At 39.6% G+C, this 12,406-nt stretch overlaps 1 protein-coding gene across 1 annotated transcript; it reads left to right on the top strand.

Moving 5' to 3' along the window:
• The first annotated feature begins 3,647 nt into the window (after positions 1-3,647).
• Positions 3,648-4,952, top strand: LOC118485044 (serum response factor-binding protein 1-like). The gene is made up of 3 exons (XM_035981266.1): positions 3,648-3,967; positions 4,058-4,262; positions 4,746-4,952. The coding sequence occupies exons 1-3, from the start codon at positions 3,648-3,650 to the stop codon at positions 4,950-4,952; spliced, it is 732 nt and encodes a 243-aa protein (XP_035837159.1).
• The last annotated feature ends 7,454 nt before the right edge of the window (positions 4,953-12,406 follow it).

Genomic DNA, 12,406 nt, shown 5'->3' on the forward strand with positions numbered 1-12,406 from the left:
AATACAAGGAAAAGCTGGGAAACCAAAACTACTAGAAGGATTCGAACACGTTAGGTTTCTAGTCTTTAGTCTTCTGTGTTGACTTGTTGACCACCACTTAGTCTTCAACTGTTGACTTGTTAACCCAACACTTTGTCTTCAGCTGCTCACATATTGACCAGTCTTTATCTTTTTAGCACTTTGTACTTAGCATTTCAGCACTTTGTCCCAGTAGTTCTTTTCCAGCTGTTTTGAGTGGTTGTTAGTGAAGCTTTCTGGGTGGGAACTCCTAGTACTTTTAATTATATCTCAACCTTTATTCAATTAGGAAAAGAAAATGGTTCCTTTGGGTTTTGGCTTTTATCATCAACATATCTTATATAAGCCAACATTATTATTTGAGTAAACTTCCGTTTTGCTCCATGTGGTTTGGTCGTTTTAACGGTTTTGCACCAATCATTTAAAACGACAATTTACCTCCAATAGTTTACTATATTTTTCCCATTTTGCTCCCCGCCTCTGTTAGTGCATTATTTCTAAAGCCTATGTCTTAAGTCTAGGGGTCTATATATGTCAAGTTTGTATAGTTTAGGGGGCTGATATGTAAAGTTTTGTTGTTTTCAAAGGGGTTCCGTTTGAAGTGTGTTATGTTACCTTCAAACGGAAGGGTATGTAAGGTGACCGTTTGAAGCATGATGTGTTAGCTTCAAACGGAAGGTCAATGCCTATAAATAGGCAAGTGTGTTTCTCATTTCAAATGGTCTGGTCAATCGTGTAACGTTACTCTGCCGGATTTTCACGTGAATTTGAATGAGAAGCAAGTGATTAAAGTATCTACATCTGTTTTTCTACTCCTTTCTATCTGATTCTAATCTGTTTGAGTGTTTCCGCCACTCAAATAGTGTGTATTAACTCTAATTGACTCATTTGATCGGTCAAAACGATCCTACAATTGGTATCAGAGCCAGTTGTGAGTAAATACACCTGAATCAGTTGGTTTTTCTATACAAAATTTGATTACAGGACTTTTGGCCGGACAGAATGGACTGAATTTTGGACAGTGTGTGTAAAACTGTGTTTTTACAAATCCTTGAGAATATCAGATCAATATTCAAACTAAAAGTGGTAAAAATGGACTAAAAACTACCTTCCGTTTGAACGAATACTTGGTGTTCGTTTGAAAAACTGTTCTGTCGTTTGAAATTGGTGTTCATTCCGTTTGAAAAAACTGTCCTATCATTTGAAATTTTGGTTCCGTTTGAACCTATTGTTTGAAGCAGTTAAATCGTTTGAAAAATACACCTTTCGTTTGAGGGTGTGTTGTGTCCGTTTGAACCTATCGTTTGAAGGTGATCATCTCGTTTGAAAATTACATCTTCCGTTTGAGGGTGTGCTCTGTTTGAAGGTGTTGTCATTTTGATTGAAGATCTGATTTCTCGGAAAAGTCCATAGTGTTCGTGATATTGTCTGATAGTCTGATTTTGTGAAAATTGTAAACGTAAAAATTTTTCAGTAAATCTAAAAATGGAACATCAAGATTTTTATAACTTGTTTGCGGGAAGCGGTATGTCGGTTACTCAAAGTCCGGCGAGTATAGTTCAGAACGTTAACATGGAGAACGAGTTAGGGACGATGCAAAAGCCACCAAAGCTTATGAGTTTGGATGAATACGCAGGATGGTCAGGCCGTTTCAAAAACTGGGTCCAAGCCAACCACTTCGAGTGTTGGATGAAAATAGAGGCGAAGTATGTACCACCAGTTAACGGTATGGGATTGGAAAAGGGCATCGGGAGTTTGACAGAAACTGAACAGATTGACTTCAAGGCTGAAAAGAAGATGGTGAGCATTCTACAACAGGCCATCAAAGAAGATATTCTCATTTTACTGCAACATGAAGACAATTCTCAGTCGATGTGGCAAGCGTTAAAACTGAAATTTCAAGGCAGTGTGTCGATGATTAAGAGCAAGAAGGCATTAATCAAGAAAGAATTCGACATTTTTACCGGGATTAAAGGAGAAACGACAAAGCAGTTAATCGAAAGATACTGTCATCTTGTGGTTGAAATGAAGCGGTTAGAGATCACCAAGACGAATGAAGAATGGATTGATAAACTGTGTGATGCACTTCTGTATGATGAGTGGGGCACTTATCTAATGATGCTGAAGAATAATTCTGATTTTGTGAATCTCAACCTCAGCTCATTCATTGAGAAGATCGAAGCCCATGAGCTGGAATTGCTGAAAATCAAGAAAATGAATTCAGCGAGTATGCAGCAGGATGTACCGTTGTATTACAAAGGCAACCCTCCAGTTTCAACCAATCAAAGCCCAAAAATACAGACAGGGTTCATTGCTGATAACACCTCAAGTGTTTCTTCAAACACTCCGTAATCCGGCAATTCTTCACCATTCGTGAACTTTGAACCGAATGTTAAAGCTCAGGAACAGCCTTCACCTCAAAGTTCTACTGGATCAAATCATCAGGCATACGTTTCTGGGGTACAGTGCAATATTGCGGTAAACATAAAGAATGGAAACGAGATAACTGAAACAGCCGCAAAACAGCACATAGCACTGCTTGCTTCCGTTCTTGAGGCTTATGAGGGCCTAGTAGCAGGGAGGATCGGTAATCATGACATGACGAAGGAGGATTACGACCAAATCGATCCCGAAGAGCTTGAATTGATCGACATAAAGTGGTGTATGGCGAGTTTGGTGCGTAGGGCTCAACGTTTCATGGAAATTACAGACCGGAACAGTTTATCAGGCCCCGATCAAAAGTTGGGATTTGATAAGTCGAAAGTTACATGCTTTAAATGTAAAGAACGCGGTCACTTCAAACGAGAATGTCCTAAAACAATCTTCAAAACCCGTTCACCAACGACTACTACAGGCAAGCGATCTATCACCGACCAAATCAACAGCCAACTGTTCAGAGGCCACAGATTGAGAATAAACCAGAAAAGGCGCTGATCGTGAATCAAGAAGACGAGAAGGTAGCTGCAAGTTTCAGGTGGGACAAGTATATCCCCGGTAGCGATGGACAGGCCATGATGGCGGAAGTTGTTGAAATTTCTGAGATGGTGTCTGAACCAGAAACAGTTACTGAAGATGTTTCTGTGGTTGCTGAAGAGGTTTCTGGTGAAAATGCGGTCAATATTGAAGAAATAGCTGCTGAAGTGTATTACTATCAGTCAGAGCAGGAGGTTTTGGGAAGTTTAATGAAATCTGTATTGCCTCCTAAAATTTCTGAATCTTTTGCAGGTTACTTTGAAGAACCAAAGACCGGAACATGCCCAAGATTTGAAGAGAAGAAAGAAGTCGTTGAAGAATTGATCGACGTGTCGAAGGAGATGACTGGAGAAGTTTTGAAAGACATAGCTGACAAAGCGCTTATGGGAAAACTCAAAGAGGTAGATTCAGAACCCGAGGAGTCAAAGTCTGTCAGTAGTGTGTCTGTCAAACGAGAGGAATCTGGAGTTCAGGAGATCAAATCTGTCAAAATGTCTGAGTCTGAGTCAAACAATGTCGGTAAAGTTGATAGTGTTGAGCAGGTTGTAGAAAAAGTTGTTTCAATCCCTGAAACACCATGAAAACAGTGTTTAGAACCATGCACGGAGTGTCTTGAAAAGGACACTAAGTATCAGGAATTGAAACACCACGCTGATATGATTAAATTTGACCTTGGCCAAGTTAAAGAGGCATACGAGACTCTTGCCAGGTCAATCAAGATGATCCAAAAGGAAAGTGTCAAAAACGATAAAGCTACAAAATTCGCTAAAGCAAGATTATTTGATAAACAAAAAGAAGTCAATTTTCATTTAGACACGATCGCATCTCTTAAGAAAGAACTAGAATTGGCTAAAATTGAAAACGATCGGATTGATAAAAAGTTAATGAGTTATGTGGCTTCATCGTACGTTCTTGAGCAGATTGTCCCCCAACAGCCACATACGGCACCAGTCTTTAAGAGCGTTCCACCCCCAATGTGGAATCACTACACACAGAAATATCCAGATGGGGTGGAAGCGGCTCTGAATCTCAAATTGAGATCGATTGAGGACGATTTGCCTGATAGCATAGATGTCACATTCTCCCCATCCGATACCGACAATGAATCTCAGGTTATCAAAACAGTTGTCGATCAAGTGTTGGATGAGGAGAGTGAGAAATCTGAAAAGGCTCAATCTGAGAAGGTTGTTAGTGATTCTGAAGATGAAGGGAATTTCTTAGATCGATATGTACCGAAATCGGAAAAGAGCGCGAATGATGATCCGATTATGGTGGTATACACTATGGTTGGAACAGACAAACTTTATTCCGATTTCGAGTATCCACTTCAGAATGTAAAGATCGAGAATGTTGAAAAAGTGTTTAAACTGGTTGAAATGAACATTAACGAGGTTAATAACAATGAATTCTTTTCAAAACCTAAAAGGTCGTTTGTTACATCACGTCCAACAAGTTCAGGAAAGAAAGATGGGGTTGGTAAAGATCACAACAAGAAAAACAACTTTAAAAACAAAGGAATCGGGTTTGAAAAGAAAACGGCTAAGCAGGTGTTTAAGCCGAAAGAGAAGATGAATGATATTTTTGTCGCTGGTCCTAGTGTTGACGATGAGAAAGATTATATTTTCAGTCAAAAAGCTGTGGACGATTTCAACGCGGTGAAGAAGTTGAAAGAAGAGTCTGTCAAATCTACTTTTGTCGAATATGACAAAAGGGTGTGTTATCGCTGCAGTGAGATCGTCCACATGGCAAAACAGTGTCAGAAAGTGATTGAGAAACCTGTTGTTGTTAAACCGGTTCAAAAGCAAACTGTTCAAAAACCAAGTGTTCAAAAACAAACTGTTTCTAAACCAACTGTTCAAAAGTCAAACATTCAAAAACCTCAACCTAAATCTCCGATTGACACAAAAGGCAAAAAGCCGATGGTTTCTCCGATCCGTATTTTGAAAGAGGTGAATCTTTGAAGTCGGAGGACAAGCCGAAATCGACTTTCGAGATTGGAGAATCTTCTAAGACTCGAAAGACGTCAAAGATTTACCCGAAAACAAAGATTTTTGAAAATCAATCTTGGGTCGCGAAGTCGAAACCGTCAGTTGAGGTTAAAAAGATGGAGAATGCTTTGAAAATTGATTCAAACATTTTTAAAGATGACGTCGTTGAGTTTGAAAACGAAATTGATAAGTTTCTTTCTGAATTTCCACCGATAACTAACAAAGTTAAATCAAGTGTGAAAGAAGAGGTTCCAAATGTCACATTTGATTTTCCGAAAACAAATGAGAAGTGTGATGTTGTGTTCGGAAGTGTGTCAGAAGTTAAGAAATCATGGGCTTCATTGTTTGAATAAATTTGATTTGATGTTTGCAGGGGCTGCCTAAGTCGATACTATCAAAGTGGATTATGGATAGTGGTGCTTCAAGGCATATGACTGGGACACTAGCTCTTCTCTATGATGTCAAATCCATCAATGGAAGCTATGTTGGATTTGCCGGGAATCAAGGTGGAAGGATCGTTAGTCAAGGAACGCTGTCAAATGGCGTGATTTCGTTCGACAAAGTGAACTACGTAGTAGAGTTAACAAACAATTTACTTAGTATTTCACAAATCTGTGATAAAGCGTTTAGTGTACATTTTACAAAAACTGAATGTGTGGTTTTCAAACCAGGGTTTAAAATCCCTGATGAGATGGTGCTGTTGCGCGCTCCGAGGGAAAATGATCTTTATATACTTGATATGAGCGTTGCAACACCAACAACTCATCAGAAACAGTGTTTTGTGTCTAAAACTAAAGCGACAGAAAAAGATTCAATAATGTGGCATTGTAAGATGGGCCACATTCATGTTCGCAAAATGAACTTTTTGGTACACAATGATTTAGTTGATGGTGTTAACTTGAAAATTTTTCACTTAAATGATGATTGTGTAGCGTGTAAGAAGGGAAAACAGACTCGGAAGTCACACCCATTGAAGATCATGAACACAATCAGGTTACCTCTTGAGAGATTGCACATGGATCTCTTCGGGCCTGTCAACGTAAAGAGCATCAGCGGAGACTTGTATTGCCTTGTGGTTACTGATGACTTTACGAGATTCTCATGGGTAGTGTGCTTGGAACGAAAAGATCAAACTTTTGAGTCATTGATGGTGCTTTTCAAGAAGATGGAAACGGTGTATAAACTGCCTATCCGAAGGATTCATAGTGACAATGGAATGGAGTTTAAAAACAACAAGATGTACGAGTTCTGCAACGAGAAGGGAATTCTTCATGAATTCAGTGCGCCGTACACACCACAGCAGAACGGCGTTGCTGAACGAAAGAATCGAACCCTGATTGAGACAGCCCGTACAATGTTAGCCGATTCCAAGCTACCAATCTTCTTCTGGAGCGAAGCAGTTTCAGCAGCCTGCTATACGTTGAATCGTGTTCTTACTGTCAAGAAGTACAAAAAGACTTGCTTTGAGCTGCTGCACCGTTATAAGCCAAATCTTGAGTTTTTGGAGCCGTTTGGGTCTCCTTGCACTTTTATAGATGAAAATGGTAAATTTGGCGCTAAATCTAATGAGGGTTTCTTTGTAGGTTACGCAAGCCCACTAAAGAGGGTGTTCGTACCATGCTTGGGGAAGGTGATTCAAGTTCAACACGTGGATTGTCAAAAGCACACTCCATCGCCACAACTTCCCGGACAAAGATTCCTTTTCGACTACGATAAACTCTGGGAGTCGTTTCAATTGTCGGTCGAGCCGAGTGATGTGGAACTAGCACTTTTGTACCAGTATCAGCATAATATGCCACAGGAGCAAGTGTCTAGACCTCCAGTAGTTCCTCAACCCACCGTGGGTACTCACGACAATGAAGCAGGACCGAGTGGAACAACTCACGAACCACCAGAGGAACCAGCTCCTTCATTTGACGTTTCTGACGACTCAGAGGAGGAACCCGCTCCAACCTTTGACGAGGAACCAAATGACACTTCGCAGGAGACTGAGGATCAAATCGTTGATCTCGACATATCGAATTTGGAATCGGAAGTGATAGTGCCTGACACCGTTATGCCACGGACGTTGTCTTACCATCCTTCAGAACAGATTATTGGTGACCTACAAAGTGGTGTCAAAACCCGAGATCAACTGAACCGAGCTCTCACTTGTTTTTATTCTTCTATTGCTGATTTGCAGAAAGAAGTCTCATTAAAATGTTTCATTTCACAGATAGAGCCCAGAACCTACAAAGAAGCATTGACCGAAGATAGCTGGGTGAATGCAATGCAGGAGGAGCTGCAACAATTCGAAAAGCTGGGCGTCTGGAGACTTGTCAATCTGCCTGAAAATCAGAAGTTGATCAAAACGAAGTGGGTTTTTAAGTGTAAGCATGATGATAGAGGCGTCGTGGTGAGGAACAAAGCAAGACTTGTGGTACAAGGATTCAGTCAACAAGAAGGAATAGATTACGAAGAAGTTTATGCACCGGTTGCCAGACTTGAGGCAATTCGGATCTTTTTAGCCTTTGCATCTTGGAAAGATTTTAAAGTATATCAACTTGACGTCAAATCTGCCTTCCTTTACGGAAAGATCAAAGAAGAAGTGTACGTGGGCAACCGCCGGGGTTCACAGACTCATTGCACAAAAAAAGTGTATCTACTGGATAAAGCGCTATACGGACTTCACCAGGCCCCGAGAGCCTGGTACGAGACGCTTTCCCAATACTTGCTGGCGAACGGGTTCACAAGAGGGACAGTAGATTGCACATTGTTCACCAGGGAAGAGGCAGGACACTTGTTGATAGTGCAAATCTATGTTGACGATATCATCTTCGGTTCCACCAACGACGACCTGTGCAAAGAATTTGAGAGGGTGATGAAGAAAAAGTTCGAAATGAGTTCGATGGGGGAGATGAAGTTCTTCCTCGGGCTGCAGGTGGAATAAATGCCCGAAGGAATCTTCATTCACCAGACAAAGTATGTGAAGGACGTGCTTTACAAGTTCGACATGACAGATTGCAGTCCTGCATCAACCCCCCTTGCGTAGAATCATGGGATTTGTCCAGACGAGAATGGAGTGAAAATGGACGAGACACTGTACCGATCTATTATTGGATCGCTGATGTATCTCATGGCTTCCCGTCCAGACATCATGTACCCAACATGCCTCTGCGCCAGATATCAGTCAAATCCAAAGCAGTCACACCTAACCATAGTGAAACGTATCTTACGGTATTTGAAAGGCTGCCCAAGCATCGGCTTGTGGTATCCTCGATCGGGTGACTTTACTTTATCTGGTTTTGCTGATTCTGACTTTGGGAGCTGCAAGCAAAATGCAAAGTCCACCACTGCTTGATGTCAGTTCTTCGGAATTCGGCTTGTCACCTGGCAGTGCAAGAAACAAACCGCAGTAGCGCTCTCTACTTGCGAGGCTGAATACGTTTCAGTCTCCAGCTGTTGCTCACAGATCCTTTGGATCCAACAGCAGATGCGCGACTTCGGTTTGCAGTTCTTAGACACTCCGATCTACGTGGACAATGAAGCAGTTATTAATATTACTAAAAATCCGGTTCACCATTCTAAAACGAAGCATGTTGAAATCCGTCACCACTTTATCCGTGATTGTCACGAGAAAAAGTTAATTCGGATTGAACACTTGCACACCGATGATCAGAAAGCCGATTTTTACACAAAACCTTTTGATAAAAAGAGATTTTATTATCTTTTGAGGTTAAAAGGGATGAAAATCTGCAATCTGGGAGGGTTATAGAATGTGAAGCCGAGTTGGGCGGCGATCTGTCGTGAACCTTTGTCGTGTTGTCAATTTTGTTTGTACAGTTTATTTTCTGCTTTTCGATAAAAACAAAAACACAAAAATATGTTTTTCTTTTTAGGGGGAGAAAATCGCAGAAAAATACAAAAACATGATAAAATTCAAAAATCCAAAAACAATAGAAAACTTCAAAAAGAGTTTGTGTAGAATAGGGGAAATGATTGTACATCAGCTAGACAGACACAGCACGCTAAAGAATTGTAATGTATAAAATGCAATTAAGCAGTCTCGCTAAAGATGTGCCGATAGGTTTTTACAAAATTAGTAGATCAGTTTGGGATATAAACATAAAATTCACTTGCGTTTACGTGGGGAACACCTCCAGGATATATAGGTAGCCCCTGAAATCCTGTTTGAATGGTCCCGTATTCTGAGATACTAGGTCTTTATGCTTAGTGATATCTGGGGTATTATCCCGGGACTTCTGCTGTATGGAAATACTGACCTAGTCCCCTGATAATGCTTTACGCATTGCTTTACTCGTAAAGCCTCCCCTCAGCATAAAAAATGATGACACATTGAAAAAGGTTAATCATGTGCTGTTGTAAAAAAGATTCTCTAAAGGGAACCCACCTTAAAGTCGAAGCCGTCATCTCTCTGCGTATACGGAAGTATCGACCTGAGCTCTCACGGCCCTCGCATTTCACCCCATTACAGATATCATCTAGGTATACTCACCTGTAAGACTGAATACTGGGATCTGGATACGGGAGTATATACTGAGGTGGGACACATGTAGATGTTTAAGTCCTAAAATACTAATTCTGTATCCCGAACAGATTGAAAGTTTTGTGAGAATTTAAGAGGATCAGTATATCGGCAATCTATGCGAATTGTTTAATGCTTTGTATGAAATATAGCTTAACAGTGCTTGTGTCTAGTCGGCAGCTAATATGATCCCCTAACACGCTCACAAAAAGATTGTGTGTACAGTTTTCAGTTTATCCAGTTAAAAATCCAAAAAGATTTTAGTTTTTCATTTTATTTTCGACAACCGACGTTGGGAATCGGACGATCAAAGCTTTGTGCAGATCATGTCTGTGTTTGATGAGGGCTGGGTATGCTGGAGATGCAAAACAGTGATTGGTACTGTGTTTGTCAGATTGAAATGTGTTTGAAAGTTCAAAACGTTCAAAAGTTCAATAATTTGAACTGTTTTTTAAAATTAAAGACAGCGTACTTCATGATTCGGTTAACCAAGGTCATTAACTTGGACTTGGTAGACCAAGCAGTTGACCAAGGTCATTAACTTGGACTTGGTTAACTGGGTGTGTCGGCATTATTTTGAAATTTTTTTAATACATGTCCGTTTGAAAATGTTCCTTCCGTTTGAAAATGGTGTAACCGTTTGTATAATGACCATATCGTTTGAAAAAAGGTGTTATCGTTTGAAAGTTTCAAACGGAAGGGCCAAGGCTATAAATAGCACATGGTTCCGTTTGAGTGTTCATTATCTCCTCATTCCGTTTCAAGCTTTCTATGAGCGATTTCAAACGATCAATCAATACGATTGATTTCTGTAGTTACTCTGCCCGAATTTCACCAGGATCTTGTGTTTTTAGTTGGCTAGTTCAACTCTAAACATGGTGAAGGTGAGATTTTGAACAAATTTTGACCGTATATTGTTTTATCTCAAATCGGAGATGATCTGTTCTTTATTACATAGATCTAGGGTTTATTCATGAGCAAAAATGTTATCAGATCATGAGGGTAGTGTCGGATTTGATCATAGATCATTGGTTGACAGATTGATTGTTCAGATTTGTATTGATTGAATGTTTACCGAGTTTGCAGGATTTTCAACTGTAGATTTAGGAATATTTAGAAAGTTTTAACGGGCAAAAATTATCTCAATGTGCTCGGAATCAAACAGAGAACAAACCCTAATCATTAATTTGATTAATTTGTACTTAAAGATTTTTAGGGTTTTTACAGTGTTTCAAACGATAGGGTATTGGTCGTTTGAGAGAAGTCCGTTTGAGGGATGCTCGCTTGAGAGCAGTCTGTTTGAGGGTAGTCCGTTTGAGAGTAGTCCGTTTGAGAGTTGTTTGTTTGAGAGCTGCCCGTTTGAAGGTAGTGTTCGTTTGAGGATATTTAGTTTGAAAGCTGTTCTTTTGAGGATAGTCCGTTTGAGGGATTTAGTTTGAAAGGGTTATGTTTGAATGTCTTCTAATAGTGTCCGTTTGAAATGTCTTTTTACAAGATTTTGTTTGTTTTGATTTCTAAATGTTGGAATTTGTCATAAGTGTGTCTAATTGTGTTGTATGTTTATGTTTTTACAGCCATCTTCAGTGTTGTTCAATCCTATTCATAATGTGTGCTGCAGTTTGGATGAGGATCAAAATCCGTTGTTGTCAGAATTCAGAAGTATTCTAGAATTTATGAGGAGAGTACCAATTCTGAAAGCTTTAACAGAGAAACGCTTAGTGTTCAGATCTCATATTAAACGTTTTTGGAAGCATGCATCTTATGATGAACAAAGCAAAACAATCAATTCAGTTGTTAAGATTAATGATGAGAAGAAACCAATTGTCATTTCTGAAGCTGTTATTCGAGAAGTAATTGATTTCCCGGATGAAGAGAATTCGCCAACGAAATTGCCAGAAAAGATGGTTAAGGGCTGTATGCTAAGAATGGGCTATGTTGGTGACTTAAACAGTGCAAGTTATTTGAAGTCAAAGTTTACAAAGCCGTACAAGTTTCTTATTCATTCTGTGTTGATAGCAATGAGTCACCAGAAAGGAGGATTTGATACAATGCGTGATTATTTGATGAACATGGTTGTAGCTCTTGTTTTGAACAAGAAATATAACTTCTCTCACATTCTCTTCCATTACATGGTTGATGAAATAGTTTCGGACAGGAAGACTTGGCTATATCCAAGATTTGTGCAGATGATGTTAGACCATGCATATCTTAATCTGGATAGAGACGAAGAAAATGATCTGGTTGTGTTATCGCACATGGATAATGATTCTATTAGATCATTAGCCATATATCATCCAAAACATCCAGAGCCAAGTCTGCTGAATTATTTGGAGCTATTAAGGACATAAATTATCATGATCCTGATCCTGAAAATCATGAACACTGGAGAAACGAAGAAGAAAGGAAAGAGAAAGGTTATGCTGATGAGCTAAAAATTCTTAAAAATTTCATATCAAAGAGAGGTGAATGGTTCATAAAGGAACAGAAGAAGAAGACCAAGAAAGCTACTTCTAAGGCACAGAAAGATGAAGGTTCTTCTTCACAACCAAAGAAAAAACAAAAGAAAGCTCCGAAAACGTCATTGATAGATGAACCTGAAGAAGTTGAGCCAGTTGTTGCTGCAGAAGAAGATCCGTCTAATGTTGATGAACATATGTTGTTTGATACTGATGTCTTAGAGACGGGGCCTTCTGTGGAAGTTGAAGCTGAGCAAGTAGTTAATGTTGAAGCTCAAAAAGAAAAGGTTATTGACGACATTGAGGGTGATGATGTTGATAAGAGCACAACAAGTTCCTCGAGTTCTTCTGAAGAAGTAGTAGATGAAACTGAACGTTTACGAAGAATTCAGGAGGAAACAGAACAAGAAAAGTTATTGAGAAAGAGAAAGAGACAGGAAAAGGAC

Source organism: Helianthus annuus, chromosome 12 (genome assembly GCF_002127325.2).
Source record: "Helianthus annuus cultivar XRQ/B chromosome 12, HanXRQr2.0-SUNRISE, whole genome shotgun sequence".
NCBI classification, from domain to species: Eukaryota; Viridiplantae; Streptophyta; class Magnoliopsida; order Asterales; family Asteraceae; genus Helianthus; species Helianthus annuus.